The following is a 25,514-nucleotide window of genomic DNA, read 5'->3' on the forward strand; positions in this document are numbered from 1 at the left end:
GAGGAGGCTCAGTGTCGCTCAGCGGGCAATGGAGAGAGCTATGCTCGGTATTTCCCTGCTGGATCGAATCAGAAATGAGGAGATCCGCAGGAGAACTAAAGTCACCGACATAGCTTGGAGAATTGCAAAGCTGAAGTGGCAGTGGGCAGGACACATAGCGAGGAGAACCGATGGCCGCTGGGGCGGAAGGGTTCTGGAATGGCGACCACGTGTCGGACGACGCTCAGTGGGTAGGCCCGCTACAAGGTGGACCGACGATCTGGTGAAGGTCGCGGGAAGCCGTTGGATGCGGGCAGCGCGGGACCGATCGTCGTGGAGATCCTTGGGGGAGGCCTATGCCCAGCAGTGGGCGTCGTACGGCTGATGATGATGAGGACGAAAAACAGTAATATGTGCAAATGTCAAAACCTTCTGTGGCCTTTAAACCCGTCTGTTATTACACAGAAATAAAAAAAAATACTAACGGACTGGAATGCCGATCAGATCGGCTTGCAGTTGCATCAGCAGGTCGTTTGACGTCATCTTGCCGTCGACGTGCAGTTTCGACAGCGGCATGCCACAGTCTTTGTTCATAGCTTCTAGGATGTCCCTGAAAATACACACATACACATATATAGCATCATAACCGCCCGCCCCGCCCCGCGCCGCTAGCATTATGGCCGGAGGGGTAAGCAGCAAAAAAAAAACAAATTTCGAACAAACAGGTCTCTACGTGTTGGCTTCGGCCCCACACACGCCCTCCATATAATAATAAAACGAATATAATAATTATTATTTATTCGTAATAATTTGTCGGGTAGACTAGACACTCAATTTCTAGTAGCACACCCCGGACACCCGGAACAACCTCGTTTTACACAGACACCACACATTGACGTTATCGTACACGCGCATCTGTGTTGTGGCGTCTGACGCCGTCGTCTGACGTACTCATACTACATTACACTACATACATCAGTAAGTAGTAACCGGTACCAACGGCTTAACGTGCCTTCCGGAGTACGGATCATCTTACTTTCGGACAATCAGGTGATCAGCCTATAATGTCCTAACCAAACTAGGGATCAGTGATTTTTGTGATATGTCCCCACCGGGATTCGAACCCGGGGCCTCCGGATCGTGAGCCCAACGTTCAACCACTGGACCACGGAGACCCGGAACTTCTATTAATATTAAGAATTAACAGTACATTTTATATAAAATACAATATTAAATACCTAGTCTGGAAACACACAGCCTCCAACGCGGCTCGAATGATGTGATTCTTCGTTGTAAAAGCTGTGAGACCGCAAATGATTCTGTAATAACAGAAAACAATAATTAAAACATATAATAACGGGTTCGTACCGCGTTTAAATCAGGGATATGAGACTCCCGATATTCATTTAATTATAAATAAATAAAAAAAACAAGAAAAAATAATAATAAATTATTTATTTTTGTTATTTTTATTTTATTATTCATTTATTTTTTATTTTATTTTTTATTGTTTTATTTGTTTTCTAACGGAAAACAAAATGCCATTTGTATTCAACTGCACCGGCTCGAACCCTGGTGCCAGACTTGCACCAATGAGTTATTATCTTATCTTAAGTGCAGTTTTCACTTACACATTTGGCTCGACCATTATAGACGGCGATAATGCTCACCACCTATCACGTTGGTCTAACAGATTTTTTATAAGGTGTGGGTTCTTAGTTCACCTTGCGATGGATGTACCTCTGACTACCCCAATTGGAATATAGTCGTGATTTTATGTTTCTAATCAATAATACCGCTTGCACAGTCATTAGCAATATCATGTACCCACTTTAGAACCCTGTCGCACTATCATATTTGTCATTTAATGAGACTTACGGTTAAATTTGTTAAAAGGGTTAATGTGACATGGTTTCAAAGTGTATACGTATTAGTATTCGTGACCGTACAACAGAAAAGAAGATTGTGTTCTGCTCACCCCCTAGCGTCCTTCCTCCAGTAGGGCGCATAGAGGCCGCTGAACGCCGGCACAAAGTACACGTCCCCAGTAGAGAATACCTGTGAAATTAAATATACCTCATAACAACACAATAACAGACACATATAATAAAACTCACATTATATACTACATAAGAGATACATACATAAACTTACGCTTATTTCCCATTGGGGTAAGAGACTGTGAAATTCCATTTGTTTCGACCCTGACACACTTCTCTTGCTTCCTCCGCATTCATCAATCGTTTCATACACGCACGCCGTTTCAGAGTAGATCGTACTGAACCTTTTGTAAGGAAATCTCCAATTTGGACAATGTACGTCCTTCTAAGTCTTCCTTTGCCAGCCCTACCACCAACATTAGCTTTATGTGCCGCTTTCGTAATGCTATTATCATTCTTCCGCTCTACATATACGAATTTCATCGCAGCTTCATAAATCTATTGCATTAATATTTAACTATGGCACGGACTTAAAGTGCAAGTGCGGCACTGTTCCCCAAACGATGGAACATCTTACATCGTGTCCTGCGTGCCCGAACACCTGTACGCAGGAGGATATGATGAGCGCTGCAGATAGCGCCATACTTATTGCCAAGTTTTGGGCCGATACTATTTAGTTTGCTATCGCCACGATAAGAAGAAGAATACTTAACTTATACATCACAATGGGCAGTCTCATTGCTCTAAGGCAATTTCTTACAGGCAACAGCTACCTACCTGTCCCGCTATGTGCTCCGTGTCGCGGGACACATCCCCTATCAGCTTTAAGTTGTCCCGTAAAAACTTCATCGCGCCGCCCGCTACTGCAATTGATCCTGGAAAGGAATAAAAAAATGAGTATTATATTACAAATCACAAGTCTCGTTGACAGCTGTCAAAAATACAAAGACCTGCGAAACTCATGGAAGCCAGGGAGGAAAATTAAACCTCATAACTATAATGTTAAGAAAAAGTCAAATGGAATTATCTCGTAATTATTACTTTACTAATTAAATCTCAATATTATCCGTGGAGGGGCGAAAAACGGATCGATAAAAGTGTTATTTAGAGATCTTTTATCATGAACATGAACTAGCAATAAAAGTGGGCTAAGGATTGAACCCTGGGTGACGCTATATCTTTTTACCATATACACAAATTTTCACCTTAATTTCTTCACCAATATCATGTTTACTGATGACTGATGTTGGAGTCAAACCTATTGTGTCCGATTGACTAAATATGTTTGAATTACTGTCACTTCTGAAGAAATATGGCTTGACTAACACTATCAAACGCTTTGCTAAGATCGTAGAAAATATCCATACAACAGAAAGTTGGCGTCTGGAGTGGGCTTTACATAATATGTACGCCTTCATCGGCGGGTTGAGCGGACCCCAATTTGTATGCGACGGTGAGAGATACAATGACAGTGTGAGCAACGTACCAACAATAAAGACCTGGCAATGAGCGGTACCAACATTGGAGACCCAATCTAGTCCCATGCAATATTCAATAGTACCTTCAACAGCATAGTGCGCGGGCTGCGTGGGTCCCAGTTTGTAGGCCACCGTGGTGAGCAGCCCGTGCGTGGAGTGCACGCGGCGCGGCCCGGTGTTGTACAGCAGGAAGCAGCCGCTGCGGTAAGTGTTCTTCGCTTGCCCGGGAGACATGCAGTTCTGCCCGACTAACGCGGATTGCTGGTTGCCTAGTATCTGGAGGAGAGAAAGTTGGTAAATAACTACGTTATTTCGTAATCTTCTGTTGTCTAGGTTGTAAGAGTAATAACCTCACAAATCCTGATGTCAGACATCAAAATAATAAAGCATAAGTATTTCTTGGTAAAAACATCGCACCAGAGTCCCTTGAGAAGTTGGACATGTACCATCGTCAATAAGCCTTCTATAAGACGATGATAAGCGGCAACGATTCCGGAACAAGTGGAGCGCGGATGTCCCTTTTTGTCGATAGTATTTTGTTCAGCCAAGTAGTTATTGCCATTTGCACAAATCTCCAATTAATCACGTCAAAAATTAAGCTACCTATTTAAACTAGGTACAAATTGAACTTACTCCTGATATTCTGATGCCATCCAGGACGGAGTCATCTTTGACTTCGCCGTATATTTCTGCACTGCTTAAGATCTGAGGTAACGATTCCCGGTGTATACCGAATAGTCTGTAAGTTAAGAAATAGGAATTAACTGCTTTGAATAAAAGCAGTTCATTTTTCACTTGACTATTGTATTACTTGGCTTGAAACATGTTAGTGATCGCATGGGTTCTCATCGCGAACATTAGGAAACATTGTTCAAAAAAATTTCAATAGATGACGCTAATAGTACCGATTTGTAATTAAAGTTTCTTTAAAAGCCAATAATCGATAAATAGGCACTAAAATTATGTTTTATAATTTAAAAGTTATACTCCAACCAAAAGTTAATCAAAGATATTGGCATTTAATGGAGATTTTTATATTTTTAAATTTAGTGGTTACTCTAGCGGATTTACGTCGGAACTACGTCGAGTATGGAGCTTGTTGAGGGGTTGAACGTTCTCGTTTTTATTAACGCCATCTATAATTATGTATAAGAAGCTCGCTTAAAGTTGCGCCATCTATCGTTAATTATTGCAACATCGATCTAGCTTTGCCACAGATAATAAAATATTGCGTTTTTAAAAGATTGTGTTTATTTGCAAAATACATTTTATTGAATTAATTAAATGTTTAGTTGTAATTCTCATAAATTATGGGAGATACAATATCAAATTTAAAAAAAAAATATAACCTGTATAAATATCATTTAAAACTAAATTTGAGAACAAAAAAAAAACGCAACTTTCAAATAACGTAGGTAGGTTAGTAACCTACCTATGTTTGAAAATGTTTGTTTTCGTTTGAATTACGAGTCGAACGCGCCTTCTACGTTTTGTGTATTGTGGTTTACAAACTAACCCTGGACTGAAATCGGACTTTGATTTGGCTTCATGAAACCTGCTTTCACGTAGCGGCACAGGAACAGTGGTTATAAAAAATGTCTGCACACAATTTGTTCTTATTATAATTGTACAAATTCTTCGGAACTAGTGTTGGGTTCTTACCCGGAAAATTCCCGCGTTTTGGGAATTTTCCCAATTCTGAGGGAAAAAACCCGAAAAATTCCCATTTCAAGGGAAAATATTTTTTATCGCATATATTTGTATTAAAAGTAAGGATTTCCAACAAAGACCATTTAAATATAATGTATGCCTACTTATGCCCAATTTATCTTCTGTCGTAGTGTCGTATGAACTGTTAAAATACTTAAAGGAGATCATCGGATTTCGGCCCAGAAGTCAAAGTGCCGGCCAAAAAATAATTTTGCTATATTCCGTTAGATCTTATCCATATGAGCATTTATTACTATGGCACCAAAGCTGTAGGGTCAATATCTTCGGTTTTATTCGATTTTAAAAAACTGTATTTTTCATACATTTTAGGTGAAAATGTAAAGTGCCGGCCAAGTAACAATAATGGTATATATCCTTAGAACTTATCCGTCTGAGCATTTATTACTATGGCACCAAAGCTGTAGGGTCAATATTTTCGGTTTTATTCGAATTAAAAAAAACTGAATTTTCATACATTTTTGGTGTAAATGTGAAGTGCCGGCCATGAAACAATATTTGTATATCCCGTTAGAACTTATCCATTTTACCATTTATTATTAGGGCACCAAACGTCTATGACCATTATTTTGACTTTTGTTGGACTTTACGTTATAGTTTCTGTGTGAAAAGTGCCGGTCAGCAAAAAACACATGTCAAAGCTATCGAGAAGATACCTGTAAACATTATTCACTATGACAAAAACGTGTATGACCATTAATTAGTTTGGCTTTTGTTGGATTTAAAAAAAAACTTGATTTTTGATTCATTTTGTATAAAAATAAAATATAACAGGCGCGTTATTTAAAAGATCGTCAGTATGTTTATTACTATGGCATTAAACGACTATGACCAATATTTTGAACTTAATTCGATTTTCCAAAAATCAAAAAAGTTTTATCTAGTGATAATGTAACTATCTTGCTAAAGGCGTAATATGGTGGTCGTCTTTTGAAAAGTAGGTTTGCGTTTGACCACTACCTTACCTGATGGTGATACACGCTTAAGAAACTATTTTTTTTTAAAGAAAAGTGTATACAAGGAATAAACAGTGGGGTGATAGAGGTACCTACTATGTTATCGGCCGAGTAGCACCAGGACATTGTGATAGGCATATTTGCAAAGTACAACTACCCGACTCCTGTTTTCCCTAACAGATACTTCAGACGTCATGCCAATATACGAGTTTCGTCACTAGATGGCAAGCTTATCTTTGGAGGGTGGTAACCATTTACAGTCAAGGTGAATCAATACCATAATTCAACCTAAACTTAGGCCGTAACGTTGAGTCGAATGCAAAAACTACAGCCAACGTCATATCTAAAATCAGATAGTATTAATATAGAAGTTCACCTAACAACATACAAAACAAAAACACAAAGTATTTATCTCACTAATAACTAGTCATTGGGAAAGCTCTGCTTGTTGTCATTGTTAAAATGTATAAAAAAAGTTTTTTTAAAAAGTCCAATAAAAGCCAAAGTCGACATTTGGTAGTATAGTAAAAATACGTCGTTCAAGTCGTTTACCAAAAGATTTGACTTATTTTGTTTCGCTGGCTGACATTTTTCCCATTTAAACCAAAACGGAAAGAGACACGAATAAAAAGTCAAGATAACGGTCAAAAATGTTTTGCGCCAGATTATTAAATGTTCTAAAGGTCCTTTGTAATCCGCCGTACCGCATTTTTTACCCAAAGCACTTTATTTTCATACAAAATAAATGAGAAATCAAGAATTTTAAAATCCAATTAAAGCCAAACTAATGGTCATACACGTCTGGTGTCATAGTAAAAAATGTTCAGAACAATCTACTCGAAAGGTTGGACACATTTTTTTTCTCTGACCGGCACTTTCAAATTTGGGCCGGCCAAAGTATGGAAAGCCGATGATCTAATTGGAAATATATTTTGAATGGAATGTTCGATTTTAATAATTTCATGCAAAGATATCTACATATTATAGGATATATAGGATGCTTTTGGCACGAGAGAATGTCATCATCGAGGAGCAACATGGTTTTGTGCAAGAAATTGGGAGGCACGAATACCTACAGATATTATTTACTTGAACTATGAAAAAGCTTTTGATCGAGTTCCTGTCACACCATTGATTGCTAAATTAGAGCCCTTTGGAATCAGAGGCAATGTCGTGAAGTGGATTGAAGACTTCCTGTCAAATCGCACATTCTCTGTGCGCATCGGAGAATCATACTCTGTTCCCAGAAAAGTCCTCAGCGGTGTGCCGCAGGGATCGGTATTAGGACCTATTTTATTAAGTATCTACCTTACAGATCTTAAACATGGTATCATGTCTGATATATCACTCTTTGCAGATGACACGAAAATAACAGGGAATCCACTTATTAGCCATAATATAATCCAAGATGATCTTGATAGAGTAATTGCTTGGACCCGAGATTGGCTAATCACATTAAACGTAGACAAATGCACTGTGTTGCATGTTGGCAGTAACCACCCCACGTTGAGTTACACCATTGACTCAAAACCTCTCGAGTGTGTTAAAAAACAAAAAGACCTTGGCATAACGGTAACACATAATCTAAAGTGGGACGAACACATTATTGGAATCACTAAGAAGGATAACTCCCTCTTATACATAATTAGAAAAGCTTTTTATCATATAGATACGGAATTGTTTCTTAGGCTTTACAAAACTTACTTACGTCAAACCGCTGTTAGAACATGGGTTTCAAATATGGAGACTTTACTATCGGAAGGACATTGCACTACTAGAGAGAGTCCAAAGAAGAGCAACAAAGATGGTGACAGTACTGGCTGGCCGGAGTGGACCTTAGCGGGGGCCGCAGGACTCTCACCTCTGGCTTGACTTCATTGGCCAGCCAGAGTGGGGCGTTAGAGCTATACGCTCGCAGGGTGGAAGTGAAAGATGCATAAGTCGCGAGTTGGTAAGGCGGGTAAACCGCCTCGCAGAAAGCGGTGTACACCTCTTGACACCCTGAGATGCTCACAACCATGTTGCTGCCTTGCCGTCCAGTCGCGTCGGCTAGATAGGTGGCCCAACCAGTGAGTGACGAGTCACCGCCTGCCCCATGTATCTCTGTTATTAACATTGGTCGAGCAGGCGCCATAGTCCCCCATAGCCCCAGTATATAGGTTCACTAACCCCCAACCCAATAGCCCAGTTCCTTTTGTTCCCATAATCTGCAATAGTCCTACACGAACCAGGGATTGTCTTTGGGTGCACTCCCATAGTGCATACAGGGATAATCGCCGGTTGGTGTCACAACACATTTAGAGTAAATTGTCTTAAGGGGCCTCTACGTGTTGGCTTCGGCCCCACGCACGCCTTCCAAAAGTCCGGGACTCCATGACAGACCCGACCCGAGACATGGAAACGACATACAAATAATAATAAGATTAAAAACAATTAAATAAAAAATATTTTCCCATGATTCGGGAATTTTTCGGGTGTTTATTTTATTTTCCCATATTTTCCCGATATTTTTTCTTTCCCACCCAATTTTTTCTTTCCCTGCCCATCACTATTCGGAACAGAAGTCAATGTTCCGTTTTCCGTGGGATGACGTCAACCGCCTAAAAGTATGGCTTGAGAATTGCGGTAAGTAGTTAAATGTTTACTTTTATTTATTTTTAATATTAAACTGCAAAAAGTTATCAAACAAACAATTTGATAGAATCAATGACAATCAAAACTGGAATAAAATAAAAAGAAATACCTAATTAACATGGTGGGAAAGTTATTGCCACTCCCCCTACTTGCTAGACTATTATTTTGGTACCTAATCGGTTTATCATTTGTCACCATTTATCATTTAGTTTACCATAATTAATGTAATACTTAAACTCAAGCTGAGATCAACAGTTTAGAGTAGTAGAACAGTTTTTTCTGTCTGAAGAACATAATATAATTAGGTATTGTGCTCAATGTCAATTTGGAATTATTAAATTAACTTTTGTACAATTGGGTAATTTAGCATGGCATATAGATATACTAATCAAACTTGAAAATCATAATTAGTGATTTTTAACATATTCTTACTGGAAACTCAGGGCCTCCAGATTCTGAACCAATTGCTATAACTACTAAAGCACTGGAATAGTCAAAAACTTGTAAAGTACCTACTATATACCAATACTGTATGCGATGGATTTATATTTCCAAGTGAACTGTGGAATAAAAGGGACAAAAGTTAAAAAAAGTCAATCAAGTACATAATTATTGCTGAATTTTGGACTGTTTTATTGAACATTTTATAGACCAGGGCGGTTAAAATAGCCACATCGAAGCAATTCATCTAAGAAAGCAATATTGCAGTTTCACATTTGTGCATATAAAAGTAAGTGTGCGATGCAAACAAATGTCAAATAGCAATATTGCTTTCTTAGATGAATTGCTTTGATGTAGCCATTTTGGCCCCCCAGATATCTACTTACACATTTACTTTTAATTTAAGATGAAAATAAATAAAAATAAAACATTTATTTATTTCTTCTTATACAGTCTTAATAGATACCTAAGATAAACTACTATCTACCAAACCTACAGTTTTGTACCAATTTCACACATCGGGACTGTGTACAGAAGCCAGGAACCCAAATGAGGTATACCTAGTATCTTGGTCTCGCTCACACCTGACCACCTTTCAGCAGGTAACAATCTATACATACATTATGTATAGGTAGGTACCTACAAGAACTTAATAAGACATGTCAAAAGTTGCTGTTTTAGTAGATTCTGCCTCTGTGTATTATTGATTAGAACATTAGGCTTATGATCTGGAGGTCCGGGTACTGTTTCTGATATTATCAAAATTACTTTGTGAGATTATTCATCACAAATCAAATATTTTTAATGATCACAAACAGTTAGAACATACAAAAATTTATGCAACATACCTACTACAGTACACATGGGAGGCCTGTTTAAGCAATTTCTTCCAGGGAACCACTACCATGATCCAACCATTAATCTTTGTTTAGTTATGACATTGCGGACTAAGTCACTTAATTGTCCGAAAAAGTAAGAGTAAGCTTTGCTTCAGAAATTATATAGTTGGTCCGGGCTACCACCAAAACGATTACCTCCTGTTATTTGAGGGTAGATGGTAGAGACGATCCAGCAGTGGAACATCTATAGGCTATTTATGTTTTATTGAAAATTATATTCTTTTCTTGTAGGTAATATGAACATTGCCCACTTGCCTGCAGAAAATTTGCGGTCAAGGTATTTATGCATTGACCATTTCAATATCAAGTATGTACGAAATGAGACTGGTCATAGAAAAAGACTCCAGAGAAGTGCAGTTCCAGAACCATATCAGACTCAAGACGTTCAAAATCGCTCAAGCACTTCCTCACCAGGTAAGCACAATTAATTTGTCAAGTTATTACCTACAATTGGGTAGGTAGGTACTTACCTACCACTGAATTAATACAAATACAATCAAATTTTTATTGTAGGTTAGGTACCTACCTATTGCTTGAATATCTACATAATATTGGGTTTTAGTATAGTGATAGTGAGTTATTACCTACATGAATGATACCTACCGACCTTGCGTTTTTTTGAAATGTTAGGTACCTAGCTAATTACAACTTACCTACTACTTAGATGTAGACAAGTTAATGTAGGTACCTACCTACCTAGTTAAATGTTTAAAGTAGGGGATAGGTTGTTTGTATGAAGTGTCCGGGCTGTGATGATAGATAGGTTCGATAGGTGCCTATAGACGTCTCGATTCCGAACCATTTTCACTAACTAAACTATAATAAAGCCGTATTAACATAAATTGTAGGGTTTAAAATAATTAAAGACGTAAAATATTACTTTATTGTACCTATACCAAGATACCTACCTACTATCTATAATACCTACTTAATACCTTAATGACAAATTGACAGCCTCCATGGTCTAGTGGTTAGAGCGATAGGCTCAAGATCTGGAGGTCCGGGTTCGATTCCCGATGGGGACATTGTCGAAATCACTTTGTGAGACTGTCCTTTGTTTGGTAAGGACTTTTCAGGCTTGAATGGTGATTCAAGCAATCAGGTGTGATTGTTCGAAAAAGTAAGATGATTCCGTGCTTCGGAAGGCACGTTAAGCCGTTGGTCCCGGCTATTAGCCGTAAAAACACCTCCACCAACCCGCAGTGGAGCAACGTGGTGGAATATGCTCCATACCCCCTCCGGTTGATTGAGGGGAGGCCTGTGCCCAGCAGTGGGACGTATATAAGCAGTTTATAATACCTTAATAGGTAAGTATCTACCTAGGTAAGTTAGGTAGCTATAGGTAGAAAAGTAGCTTTTCGCTTTCAACTTTACGCAGACGGCGATTGTCGTAGATGGGTAGGTAATGTAACCTACCATAACGTAACCAGTTGTTTAAGCCTGAAGGGGTAACAAACATACAGGCAGATTTACCTACATACCTAGGTACCTACTACGCATCGCATCGCATCGTACGTACCTATCATTTGCGTTTGCGCGACTCAGCCAGTAGGTAGGTACCTGCCTACCTACTTACCTACAATCGTAATAACACGTGACCTCGCGCAACGCAACAAGCTAGAATGGATCTTATCTTTATAATGACATAAAGTCTATAGTTGCTCGACACACGGAATTGAGACGTAGTTGTTTACAATCTTGTACAAAACAGTGCACCGCGCTTACAGGGCTTATAGGTATATATATTATAGCGGTTATTAAACTACCCAAACGCGATGCGTCGAGATCGCGGGCTCGGGCATCAGGATCGGGCAGTGTTATAATAAACAGTTCATTGGTGGGCGACCCACGATTTCGTCATACATTTTATAGGTAGGTAGGTTACATTGGTACACACGATGACCTGACGCATCGTGTGTGGCAGATGAATCGAGTTAATGTAGGTAATAAAGCCTTATCATTCCACTTACTTAAGTAGGTAGGTACCTACTATGTTTGTGGCTCTTTCACGCAAAACCTATACCGCAGCGTAGCTACCTAAAATCATATAGGTACGTAAAGTAAGGCCAACCAGACGAGATACAAAAAGGTAAACAAACGGACCATTACTGAGTTACATTGCGATAACCAGGGATTATCATCTCTGTCCTTATCACTCGTACGCGCAGTTATGGCGTCAGTTGGTCAACGACAGCTGTCGTTGTGTTTCGTGGTAGGTACAGGAAAGCAGTCGGTACTGCAGCTGTCAACATTTGGACCGCCATTTTATGAACATGTTCATTTCTGTTTGGATTGCGTTCGAAGTGATACATATTTTTTCGTCCCCGTATTTACCTACTTAGATTTTTGTTCTTATTATTCCGTTTCTGTTACTTTTATTTTTGATTTTTGCTGGTATTATGAGTAGTTGTTGATTAAACACAGTATTGACAACATGATTGATAATACGATAGATAGTTTTATCATAAACACAGCTGACTCGGACTCTTCGGACGAATCATCTTTGTCTAGTACAGACGACAGCGATTAAAATTCGAACTTTATGATAATTTATTCAAATATAAATGTTTTGAACCTCTGAAACTTTGTTTACATTCTATATCTCGTCTGGTTGCCTTTAACACGTCAGTAATCTAATCATTATTTTTATTTATTTTATTTTAAGTTATATCTGTCATTATAATTAAAATCAATTTATTCAAACAAAAACAAAACAAACACACCCTATAAATAAAACACCTCCTCCAATGCGTCACATCGAGCCAAGGTGCCCAACAGGCTGGCAGCATTACCCCTCTGAATCGCCAGGCTAATTCTCTGACAGAAATAACTACCAGCCCTAGCATCCCCCGAAGCCCCGATAAGACGCATTGAGAGATCTGTCATTATTATTTTTTTATTCTATCTGTCATTATAATAATATTATAAAACAAAGCTCCCACGCCATTCGCTCGTCTGTTTGTTGGCGGCTATCTCAAAAGAAAAAAATAATAATGACAGATATAACTTAAAATAAAGTTAGATGTGTTTACAGGAATTAGCACCAATGTCATGACTTACAAGAAGTGTTACATATTTTTTTCTTTGAGCTTCTATATTTGCAACTTTTTACCACGCACTTCGCATGTTGCCAGTTCGGCGCCTAATCGCGCACCGCGGAGAAATACTGTCACGTCGCTATATTAACAGTAACTTTGCGTCCCACTTTTTGAGCGCTGATGTTCAATCTATGTCCGAAAAAAATAAAGACTAGTGGGAGCTTTCATCGAAAAAGCTGCCTAATGGTTTTGAGATATATAACAAAACAATGTATTGTGGTTTTTTATAAGTACCTACCTATGTCTATCTTTTAGGAATCACTTATCATACACATTTTAATATTTATAAAATGGCTACGTTAATACGTTAGTTACCTACCTACTTTAATGAATGTTATAATTGCCCTTTTCTTCCTTTATGTTAGGTATTGTTATCTCCAACAACTTTGCTTTACATTCATCTTTTGGGGCCTTTGGCGACTCAATCATAACCCTGACACTAGGGTTGATGAGGCTGGTATTCCACCCACGATAAGAAGATAAGATTCACGACATTATTTAATACATACTATTTTTCGTTTTAGGTTCATCAGGTACTTTTAAAGTACTGACACCGAAAAAGGTGTACAAAAATAAACGGCTTCGCGACTGCGAACTTGAAGAGCTCGTGGAGCCGCCAGCAGTAGCATACCAGTGCAACACGCCGAAGAGAAGACGGTTGTCAATTACTGAAGACACGCCAAAATGCAAAGTGTTAAAAAAGAAATTAGTATTGTATCTAACAATAACAAAATGTAATACCTTTTGAATTAAAGAAGTAGTTTAATTGAATATTTATTGTATTTTCATTCTAGTCATTAAAAAAAAAATCCAACTTCATTAAATTTGTTAATTTTAATAATCAAGTAGGTATCTTAATTATAATATACTAATACTACTTTTATATAAATTGTAATGAACAATTAATTATTTATAGTTACTTTAAATGATATCTATCTATGTAATGGAAAGGGGATAGTAAAATAAAAAAGACACATTTCTATTGTTTAGTTATTTATTCAAAACCATACACAAACTCAGTTGAATCAGAAAAGCTGGATCAGTGTTTTTCCCAGGAAAACCTAGGTAACTATTTGGTACTCAACTAAAACTCATTTAAACAGGCACATTATTGCCAGATTCACATTCGGCTGTTTGCACATCCTTTCCTTTACTACTTGGGCCACATTATCTTTCCACTTATTTTATATTATCTTGACTCAACCAGGGTACTCGCTATATTATGTTACCTACAAATGAAAATATAATAGTTATTAAAAGAGCACATTAATTTTGATCGGCAATGATATTCAGAACAAAACATTTCTACCACCCATTAGGTATTATAGGCATTAGTTTATCTATGTATCACAGATAATATAATAACATAACATAAGCAAGATCTTGCATCTCATTGAGGTAGTCAAAGTAACATTCATCACAAGATGAACTAAGCACACGCACCTCACGAGCTTTCCGTTAGGCTAACGATAGGCTGTATCGCTACCTATAATGGTCAGGCCAAGTGTGCTAGATGTGAACTGTTTAAATTAAATTAATGCAAGTCCGGTACCAGGGTTTGAACCGGGTTCATCGTTTGAGATGCAAACAAGTCTACCATTATGACCTATTTTATATTAGAGTAATAGTGACTATATAATAATAGTAGGTATATTGCAATGTATGACAAAACTTGTGTGCCAAAACTGCTCTGTCCGCCCTGAGAAGGAGAGTAAGTGTGAGTTAATACTCTCATATACCAATGAGTAGTAATAGTAGGCTCTATTTTTTACATTTAGACACATGGATGACCTATTACGCATGTAATCCGATGAGTTTGAAATTTATCTACTTTATTGAACATTTAGATATTCGGGCTCAAAGAAATGGGTTAATGGGATAATAATTTAAGCATACATACCTGGCATAGTGCGATTCTCATTTATGCAGAACAGAAGTCAGGATTAAGTTTTCACTATAATACCTACAACTCCAAAGAAAATATTTTTCTTTGAAAAGTAGTGTGGCTTTCATGAGGTAGACTTGTATCATATTCATCACTTGGTCATGGTCAGAAAATTGTTGATATGTGGTTCAAATAGCCTTTGCATGTCATTCTTCATAATGGTTATCATCGTCTTTAGAGATCTGAAATAAATTACAGGCTTAAATTCACAACACGCTCACTGCCTAACTAGACTTATTTAACTTTTTTTCAACAAACAGTATATTATGATTTGTACCATAGATAGGTGACAGCTACACAAAAAAGTATCTACTACATACATACTTATACTCACGCCTGTAATCCCGATTAGGCTGGGCAGAGCCACGAGTAAGCAGAGACCAATTTGGAAGCACTTTATACAAAGTCCTCAGGTGCTTAACCGGTGGTCCAATGTAATGTTTCATCATGCTAGAAAAGACTTGTCTTTCATAAAGGTTCTCCTCAGTCGGGTTTACGACACGCCCGGGATGATAAGGGACGATTGCGTTCTAGGTAGGACCTTAGCTATGTTTTTAATTATCTTCCAGTTTTAGTAACTAATTAGATACTTACAGGAGTTGGAGATATATTTTTGCCAATACAAAATGAAGACGTAATCAATAAACCCCACCAAACAAAGACCTTGTATTCTTTGCCCACCAAACATCAGATATAATCGTATGTCAACTAACAACTGTCACCTTGACAATGTCACAGATCATTGTCACAGATTATAATACTAACATGTCAACGTTGAGAAAAAAAATCCGTTTGCGCCATCTATTATCTTAATTTTACTCTAACTCTAAGTAAATATATTGTGCTTGCAATAACTTGCACTCAGTAAGCTGAAATTTCACTAGATGTCGCTCGATTCGTTCGATCCCATCAATAAATGACCACTAGATGCCGCTAAAAAAGGGGCGTTTTAGCGGCATCTAGTGGTCATTTATTAGAACTAAAAATAGCCCGAAGAATTGCCCGAGTTAGAACGGCACAGTTTCGTTGTATGACGTGAGGCATCTGTACGTTAGTATTATATGATCTGTGGTGATCGTAAAACCAATTTGGAGGACTTCGGGAAGCTTATAAACTGCGGCTACAAGGTTAGCTAGTAATTTAGATTCCTCCACTAAACCATTATAATGCAGTCGTGTCCGATAATGTACTAACAGTGACTATAAGCTACTTATATCATGTTTATGACAGGATTTGTAAGTCGACAGCGATAGTACTAGAAATGTTGTATTTTTATACCTGCACAACATAGGGTCCCAGTTGAGTGTCTCCAAATTCATGAGCATAGTTCTTGAAGCGTTCGTCACGTCTGTGATGTAGAGACCGCCTTTGGGACCACCAGTGAGATTCTAGAGGACAAAACAAAAATAAATATGGGTAATTATTATATCAAACTTCTTCTTTATTATGAAATTGGGCAAGATGAAATACGATTAATTACGAATTTCGGGGATACCGTGAACCTTATCATGTGTTATCCATCGATCGTACTAAGTAACCGCGATACTTAACAAATAGCACCTTTCCCCACTTAAAATGGATAAGAAATATGCTGGTTAACCAAACAGATCACTAAGAACCTCGTCAAAAATCTATGAAAAGTACCTAATCAACTCTCAAACTCTCATAAAAATGCGTCACTAAAATTGGAGCGGGAACGGAATTGATCAATCGCAGAGAGCGAAAGGATAGACTTTCCTTCGTTGTGATTGGTCGATCCTTGTTCACTCATTCCAATGTACGGAATCAACGAATGACAGCGAGAAAACGAAAGACCGTCTTGTTCATAGCTTAACTCACCCAGATAATCCAGGTGTCGACGGTACCGAACATAAGCCGCTTGTCGCGACTTGCCCGCCGCACCGCCTTTACGTTATCCTTCAGCCAGCGCATCTTCAGCGCGCTGAAGTACGGGCTGATAGGCAGGCCGCATATCTGCTTCAGGTAGTTCTTGTTGCGGTCGGGAACCTTAGCTAAGATGGCGTCCACTGTTGAGTCTGTGCGGATGTCGTTCCATGCTAGAAGTGAAGTCATTTGTCAGTGTTATAGTATCGTAATATTGTGTCAGTGACATATTCTAGGGACCAGCTCTCGCCTATACCGATCAATAATCGTACGACGTCTATTCACGCAGATAGCATTCGCTGCATCTATTAAGTTATTGTGCAGAGCCTGCAAGGTAGTTCCATGTATACAAGAGCCAATGTATAACCCGTCCGAATTAAATAAACACCTTGCGTCAATGACGATGCGTACCTGAGAAGCGTGTCGTTATCGATAATTTGGGATGTCATTTGCCTTCGTGGTGAAAGGATTCGTCGATCTGCTTAGGATGTTTTACACATTTCTCATGGTGCATATAAATTCAATCAATAAGGCGAATGACCTAGTTAACCCACTTTCTGAAGATCGATAAATGCAATAATTACAAACATAAGTTACTGAATTAATAATTGACCCAACACAAATAGTATGTATGGAACATAGCATAAGTTTGTGACTATATTCAATATTATGTTAGTCCATCGGGTAAACTAAGTACTCACGTCTTCCAAGTCTTCTGTTAGACCACCGAAATATGTGTGAAGTACAATTAAAAAATATATATTTACCAATAGCAGGATGCAAAGGCTCCCCCGTGTATTTATCCCAGGCAATTGTGGTCTCTCTCTGGTTGGTGATGCCCAATGTGACGATATCTTCTTTGGAGTATCCTAAAAATATATAAAATTATACGTAATCAGTTGCAATAAAGCTGTTACTCAGGTCTTCGGCCATAACCGGGTGGATTTAAATCCGTCTTTGGAACACACTCAATCTAGGAAACCCTGGGTTCGTTTTCCGGTAAAGAATATGACGCAATTTGGGAAGCTGTTCATAATTTCAAATATAAAAACATTATGCCAAATAAAATTAGGACAACCAAAATTAGGCAAAAAAGGCATTCGAGGGGCACGTTAAACCGTTGGTCCCAGTTACTGCTAATCGTTACATAAGCCAAGTCAGGGGCCATTGGTGGCTTAATAGTAACCTCGGACATCAGGGATGCTGAAGTTGGTTGGTTATCTGCCTTGAAATCCACACGATAGAAGTAGACCAGGGTCATAACCCACACGATAGAAGAAAATTGACAAGCAAAGACCCACCTAGTTCTGTGAGCTTCCCGACAGCGTTCTCGGCGCAGGTTCGTATGTGGTTGATGATCTCCATAGGATCCTGCTCGGACCATCCTTCTTGAGGTTGTATCTCCGATTTGTCTAGCTGATGGGATGTGAGTTCCTCTGAACGCTCGGCTTCGAATATCTGTTGGCAAATTGATGAAGTTATTAACAATTAGGCAAAATGTATACAGAATGTTAGTGACATCACAACGAATACTGAAAGGCACGATTTAGCTCATGTTTCTGAGTTAATATCAAGTGGAATTTTCCGTCGCAAAATTCATATTTTGTCTTCATCATCATCAATTTAAGAGCCACGCTCTTGTCGGTGTAGCATTTTCCATTCTATCTTATAGTCTATCAAAGGCCAATTCCTTGACTTCCCTATAAGACACGACGTTAACCTTTTCTTTAATCTGTTCCATGTAAGCTCTTCTTGGTTTGGTATTTTGTCTGACTTTATTTAAATTATTTTCAATTCTATACTTTTGCGATGGAAAATTCCACTTGATATTAACTCAGAATCATGGTCTAATCATCCCCCTCAGTATTCGTTACGGTGCCACTAACACTCGTATGTACTTGTATCGCTACCTGTAACTACTTGTATGGGGTGTAAGTGACATCGTAACGAATACTGAAAAAGATGATTTAGCTCATTATTCTGAGTTAATATCAAGACGATTTTTCCATCGCAAAAGTATATAATGGGAAATAATTTAAAAAAAATATATCTTGAATTTTGCGACAGAAAATTCCACTTGAATCATCATCCCCCTCAATATTCGGTACGATGTCACTAACACCCTAAATATCTAGTCTGCAGACATCAAGAGTCAAGAGTAGTTAGTATCTATCATACTAAAAATCAAGGTCGCTGCATAGACATCGCGAGCACATACAAATTATAAGTACACGACTGAGAATTACTACTATAACGTGTGAAATCAATGTGACATTGAGTGTTAAGTCGTGAGTTACATCATTGTAAACATCTACAGATTATTTTACGAAATCCCATAATTATGCAGGTTGTTAGTGACATCGTAACGAAAACTTTGAGGGATGATTCAGACCGAGATTCTGAATTTTCCGCCGCAAAAGTATGGAACTGAAAATAATAAAAAATATCACAATTTTTTTATGAATTTTTCGGTAGTAAATTCCACTTGATATCAACTCAGAGTCATGCCTATATTCGTTACGATGTCACTAACACTCTGTATTATTCATTTCATTTGCTTCTATGCTGTTGTGGGAGCGAATAAAAAACATGGAGGGAGAGAATTTCGCATGGACAGGAGGAGGACCCGGTGGTGCAATAGCGGCTTGACAAGAACTGCGGGTTCAAGTCCCGACCGAGTCAGAAATTTGGATGAAATTATCTTATCTTGCTTGTCTTCCTGGGCATATCGTAAATTCTGAGAGAGGGATTGTGTTCTTTCTAACATGGTGGACTATTGGAGGCGATGGGCTGGTCACCTATCATGATACATGAGAGAGAGAGATAGAGAACACATCATACATCATATCAATCCTACGTTATGACTTCGTATGAGCGCGTGAGTTTTTTTATGTATTTGATTATGAACTTTGTTTCCATGATTGTTCCATTCGCTGCCTGTCACGACAAGAAAATCATAAAAGAATGAAATTATTAATTGATGTTTTAAAACATAATCCGGTGTGTATTTAATAACATCGCTTCTCAGTGTCTTCAAAGAAGAATCTCGAAGCGTAACATAATACATAGGTACGTACGGTCACGAGCATTAAATGTATACACTTTGGTACCATGTCACATTAACTTTTTTGACAAATTGAATTGAAAGTCTCACTAAATGTCAAATATGTTAGTGCGACAGAGTCCTAAAGTGGGTACATTATATTGCTCATGACTGTACATACACACGCTCGTAATTCCCATTGGGTTGGTCTGAAGTGAACCACAGATCGTAGAAAGGATGATTAAGAATTGAACGCTTTTTATGTTTTTAATTCCAAGCCAGACACTCCTTACAAAAATCTCATTCTTGTGCTGCCTAACACATAAGTGCGAGTGAAACAGACAGACTTTACTTATCAGCGACTTAAACCTAAATTTCCAGACACAATACTTAAACAATGGGGTTTGGATTTTAAAAGGACATTCGGTCTTACTAGTTTTAGACTAAAGTCACTAAAAAGACCCAGAGGGTGTGAAGTCGGGTTTTTGCGGGCGATTGACGATTTGGTGCGGGGGCGGAGATTTATCGTTCTATACATAGTTTTAATGCTTATTCTATACTCCTACGCCAGCGTACAATTTTTGAATACATAGCTTTTGAGTAGACATACCCCGGACACTTCATACAAGACACCTTTTTTACACAGACACTACACATTAACGTTACCGTACACGCGCATCTGTGTGTGTGTGTGTGTGTGTGTGTGTGACGTCTGAGGCCCATGCGGTTAAAGCCTAAAGTTAGAAAGAGGGGGGGGGGGGGGGGGGGGGGGTGAGGTAAACTTAGCTCAGCCGCTGGTGGGGAGCGGAGAAATGCCGTTCTATAGTTCTATACGTAGTATTGTTCGTTATGCTATGATAAAGATAAGGCTTGTCCTTTGGAATTCGAACCAAGTTATCTGTGTCATCAGAGGTGACGTAACGCGGTCATAGGTTGCGCGTGCGGTTTTTAATGTTGTCAATAAGAGACGGAAGGTTATCGACCAACTGAGACAAAATAATATTGTTTAGCGTACTTCCTGAAACTTTATAACTTTAGAGTGTACCAGATCGGCATACGACAAGGGAAACAATGATGCTGATACCAATACCACACCATCTAATTTTATTTTATGATATGATAATCAGGTGGTCAGCCTGCAATCTCCTCACTAAACTAGCGGACGGTCTCCTAAAGTGTTTTCTTTTTGTTAGACATGTAGCCACCCGTAATCAAACCCAGGACCTCTATACCGTGACCCCAAATACGCGTAGCCAAAGTCAATGACCGGTATACATCAACATATAATTTGAACAGCTGATTTCCATAGAGGAGCGGTTTCGACGTAGTTGTTTTGTTTTTAATTTGCACTTTGTATTCGTTAGTTTATTCAAGGTGACTTCATGGTCAGGGACCTTTGAATTTTATTGCTTTTATATTATTATTCATTGAAAATCGGGTTTTTTTTTAAGTTGTGAACGTAAACAAAGATCGTGATGAAACTTGTATATCGTCGCTTTATAGTGAAACCTTCGAAAGCGCTTTTTTGACAAATCACATATGGATGTGACATCCCGTTCCAGGGAATCTTTCCAACTTGGGAACATTGGGTAGTTACCTAAATCAAAGTTAAATTATGTAATTCTGATTACTAAAGAAATTAAAGATCTTCAGGCCTAAAACTATTACAAACACAGAACTGTGGAAGTTGACTGGGCAAATTATTGTGGAGGCTGATATCTGCACACGGAAATGGCGGTGGATTGGTCATGTCCTTAGAAGACCTGGGGAACAACCGTTCCGACGAGCTCTGACCTGGGGCCTGTTTCATAAAACTTAAAATTGTAAATTACAATGACAATTTGGTGTTCATTACGTAGCTAATATGAAACTGCAAAATATTAGTGATCACACACTCCGCAATGTACTTCAAATTGTCATTGTAATTTACAATTGTAAGTTTTATTAAACAAGCCCCTGGTGCGCGCGTGGAAAACGCAAAAGGCGGCCCATAGAGACCTGGCGACGCTCGGCTGACCGACAGTTGAAAACTCTCTGCATGTCATGGGAGCAAGCTACAGAGGCGGCAAAAGATCGCGGGGAGTGGAAATCTGTTATTCGAGCCCTACATCCCAAAAAGATTAGATAAAAGGATTAGAAGAGAGATTACTAAATAAAGATAGATATAAAGGTACATAATAACGGGTTCTTACCGCGTTTAAATGGGGATATGGTAAGAACCCGTTATTATGTGCTTTAATTATGATAATAACCGCGTAAACTTAAAACAAGATATAAAGGTGTCAAAAAACGTTTACTTTTTTATATTTAAGATATTATTTATGAATTTTAATAAAGAAAAATGTAATAATAAGTGCGACAGTTTATCACGTTTTTCTATGACGTCACAGGTTGCTTTTTCATACAAATTCCATAGTAATTTCGTGTGTTGACGTTTAGTAAAAAGTAACTGATTTGACTAGTTGGAAACTAGCCTATTCGAAAAGGCGCAAAACTTATGTAAAAAGAGCATTATTACCTAACCTTTAGGAAGATAGTACTAGAGTACAAGAAAGAACAATTTGAGAAAGAAAATCAGCCAGTGTCGTTACTATTAAAGAGTTTTTACAACGGAAACATTTCCACTTTGAGAACATTACCGGAAACGGCGCATAACTGGATGTGATTACTTTTAGTAAAACTTCGCAATAGACATTCTAATTTCAAACCAGGTAAAAAAAAATGTAGTGTAATTTTTTACCCGGAATGACATTAATTAAATCAAGTCGGGGTATTGTTGTCACAAATTTTTCAAATTCAAAAATATCTTTATTCAGTAGGTAACTTACACTTTGAATCGTCAATTTTTACATAACGAACGTGTCATCCGCCTAAAACTACTGCAGCTTCACACAATCTGTATAGCCGGGGAAAAGAAGCTGCAAGAAAAACCTCGGCACAGGGCCCTAGACGTTCTTTAAAAAAAAATAACATAAAATATTGTTATACAATTGAGTAATTAAGCTGCCTAATATCAATTCTCAGACAGTTAATCCCATGCATTCATATCTTCTAAATAATCACTAACTTTATAATAACCTTTTTTGTAAAGTTTTTGTTTAACTACTGTCTTAAAACATCATATCCGAATGTTACCTATTTTTTAAAAAGCGGCCAAGTGCGAGTCGGACTCGCCCATGAAGGGTTCCGTAACAGCAAGTAACATAATATAAAAGTAAATTACGGTTTACGATTTATGATGTATTAAAAAAAAACGACTTACTAGATCTGGTTCAAACCAATTTTCGTTTGTAGTTTGCATGCTAATCTACATCATATATTTTTTTTAGTTTTATCCTCCTCTTATTTTAGAAGTTACAGGGGGGGGGACACATTTTACCACTTTGGAAGTGTCTCTCGCGCAAACTATTCAGTTTAGAAAAAAATGATATTAGAAACCTCAATACCATTTTGGAAGACCTATCCATAGATAACCCACACGTACCTTTTTTGATAGTTCTATGTATGGGGACCCCCAAAATTTATTGTTTTTTTTTCTAACATTGCATAAAAATCTTAATGCGGTTCACAGAATACACATAGTTATCAAGTTTCAACAGTATAGCTATTATAGTTTCGGAGAAAAGTGGCTGTGACATACGGACGGACAGATGGACGGACAGACGGACGGACGGACAGACGGACGGACAGACGGACGGACAGACGGACGGATAGACATGACGAATCTATAAGGGTTCCGTTTTTGCCATTAGGCTACGGAACCCTAAAAAGGCAGGCAAAAGGAAGTACTCACCACAAATCTAACAGTCTTGGTGCCATCGTCGATGACGCCGACCAGCGACCGCTTGGTTCCGTCTCGAACTGGCATCTCGCCGCCTGCAACAAGCAATTTAAAAATTGACGATTCAAAGTGTAACTATGTTACCTACTAAATAAAGATATTTTTCAATTTGAATTGAATATCAACCATTATACCAACCAGATACGCACCCGGGACCTGCGAATCGTGATCCCAACTGTCAATGAGGGACTTTCCAGGCTACGTTCGTCAACATACATACATAAACTCACGCCCGTAATCCCTAATGGGGTGGGCAGAGCCACAAGTAATCAAAGACAACTTGCAGCCACTGTTGATACGAAGTCCAAAGATGGATATGATGAACCTTATGGTGATAAGGGATCAGCCTATCGCCCATAACATTAGTCCATCATGTTAGAGGACACAATCCCTCTGTCGGTCGTTCGTCAAAAACATAGTAAATGGCGTTGCAAAGATTCTCCGTCGTTTAACCCTCAAATTTCGTTTGGATAACAGACATACTTATGCATCATTTATCTTTCAATCAATCAATCAATAATACTTTATTGCACAACAACATATATAAAGGACATAAACATACGAATAAAACATAAGCACAATAGGCGGCCTTATTGCTAAACAGCAATTTCTGCCAGGCAACCTTAGGGTGAAAGAAGATTATTCATTGGAGCACGGGCTGGTGCAATAAACATATAATGATACATAACAAAAAAAAAAAAATATGAATAATAAATAAATAATATATACTTATCTAAAGAAATAATATAAAAAATACCATATATATATATATATATATATATATATATATATATATATATATATATATATATATATATATATATATATATACACACACATATATACACGCATACATAAACATACATCCAAATAGCCTATACAATATAATACATATAAGGAGAAAAAGAAAACCACTTCCAAGTTATGCCTGCAGGAAAAGCGCCTTCACTCTCGCCCTGAAACAGTCCAGAGAAGGAGCCCTCCTGACAGACTCAGGCAGAGAGTTCCACAACCGGACAGCCCGCAGATATCTTTGTTTTTGGGTATACATAAATTATGACCCTTTTTATTACACCCAGGCACAATAACATCTTCCACCCATTATTATTCTGATCAAAATAAAGAGAAGCAATATAGGTAGCAACATAATTCTATACGTAATATGATCCAAATATCAAGCAACAATTATTTTTATTATGCTTCTGCCATTATATTGTATTTTTGAATAATGATGTGCCCGAGTAATGAGGAAGTAGGTACTTATTACGTTAAAGCTATACAGCGCCATCTATATTGTTTTTGGTGAAAGTAACCTGGAAAGTCCCCTCATTCTTACTCACAACATAGCACAACGCTACAAAACCTACCTAACTCATATTTTCCATAGATCTCACTGAATACTTGAACTTTCAATCATCCCTAGACATAATTGATCCTCATGTATAATTCAGGGACAAGCATATTTTTCGTCTGAACTTCTAAACTACTTCGGTCGACTAAGTTTAATTACCCGAGTAATGAAAAAATAGGTAATTCGTGTCTGACTTTGCAAACTAACTTAGCTATCTGCAATTTTTTGCTAAAATAATTTGTGTCTTATTGACAATAGTAAAAGTGGCAAATCAGATTCGCGAATGTGATTCGGTTA

At 38.0% G+C, this 25,514-nt stretch overlaps 1 protein-coding gene and 1 long non-coding RNA gene across 4 annotated transcripts in view; both read right to left on the bottom strand.

The window, feature by feature from the left end:
* LOC126378074 (glycerol kinase) overlaps positions 1 to 25,514 on the bottom strand; it is a 66,132-nt gene that overhangs the window by 8,628 nt on the left and 31,990 nt on the right. For all 3 annotated transcript variants that reach the window (XM_050026211.1, XM_050026210.1, XM_050026208.1), the window contains exons 2-12: positions 23,819 to 23,901; positions 18,284 to 18,440; positions 17,750 to 17,851; positions 16,938 to 17,155; positions 16,377 to 16,486; positions 4,031 to 4,136; positions 3,481 to 3,673; positions 2,697 to 2,794; positions 1,958 to 2,037; positions 1,218 to 1,298; positions 465 to 589 (exon numbers count right to left, since the gene is read on the bottom strand). In XM_050026211.1, the coding sequence (XP_049882168.1) occupies positions 465 to 589; positions 1,218 to 1,298; positions 1,958 to 2,037; positions 2,697 to 2,794; positions 3,481 to 3,673; positions 4,031 to 4,136; positions 16,377 to 16,486; positions 16,938 to 17,155; positions 17,750 to 17,851; positions 18,284 to 18,440; positions 23,819 to 23,901 (1,353 nt within the window). The remainder of the gene's footprint in view (positions 1 to 464; positions 590 to 1,217; positions 1,299 to 1,957; positions 2,038 to 2,696; positions 2,795 to 3,480; positions 3,674 to 4,030; positions 4,137 to 16,376; positions 16,487 to 16,937; positions 17,156 to 17,749; positions 17,852 to 18,283; positions 18,441 to 23,818; positions 23,902 to 25,514) is intronic.
* On the bottom strand, positions 14,130 to 15,176 carry LOC126378253 (uncharacterized). The gene is made up of 2 exons (XR_007568068.1): positions 15,054 to 15,176; positions 14,130 to 14,382 (listed from the first exon to the last, which is right to left on the bottom strand). It is a non-coding gene; the product is annotated as an uncharacterized LOC126378253 (long non-coding RNA).

This window comes from Pectinophora gossypiella, chromosome 25 (genome assembly GCF_024362695.1).
Source record: "Pectinophora gossypiella chromosome 25, ilPecGoss1.1, whole genome shotgun sequence".
NCBI lineage: Eukaryota > Metazoa > Arthropoda > Insecta > Lepidoptera > Gelechiidae > Pectinophora > Pectinophora gossypiella.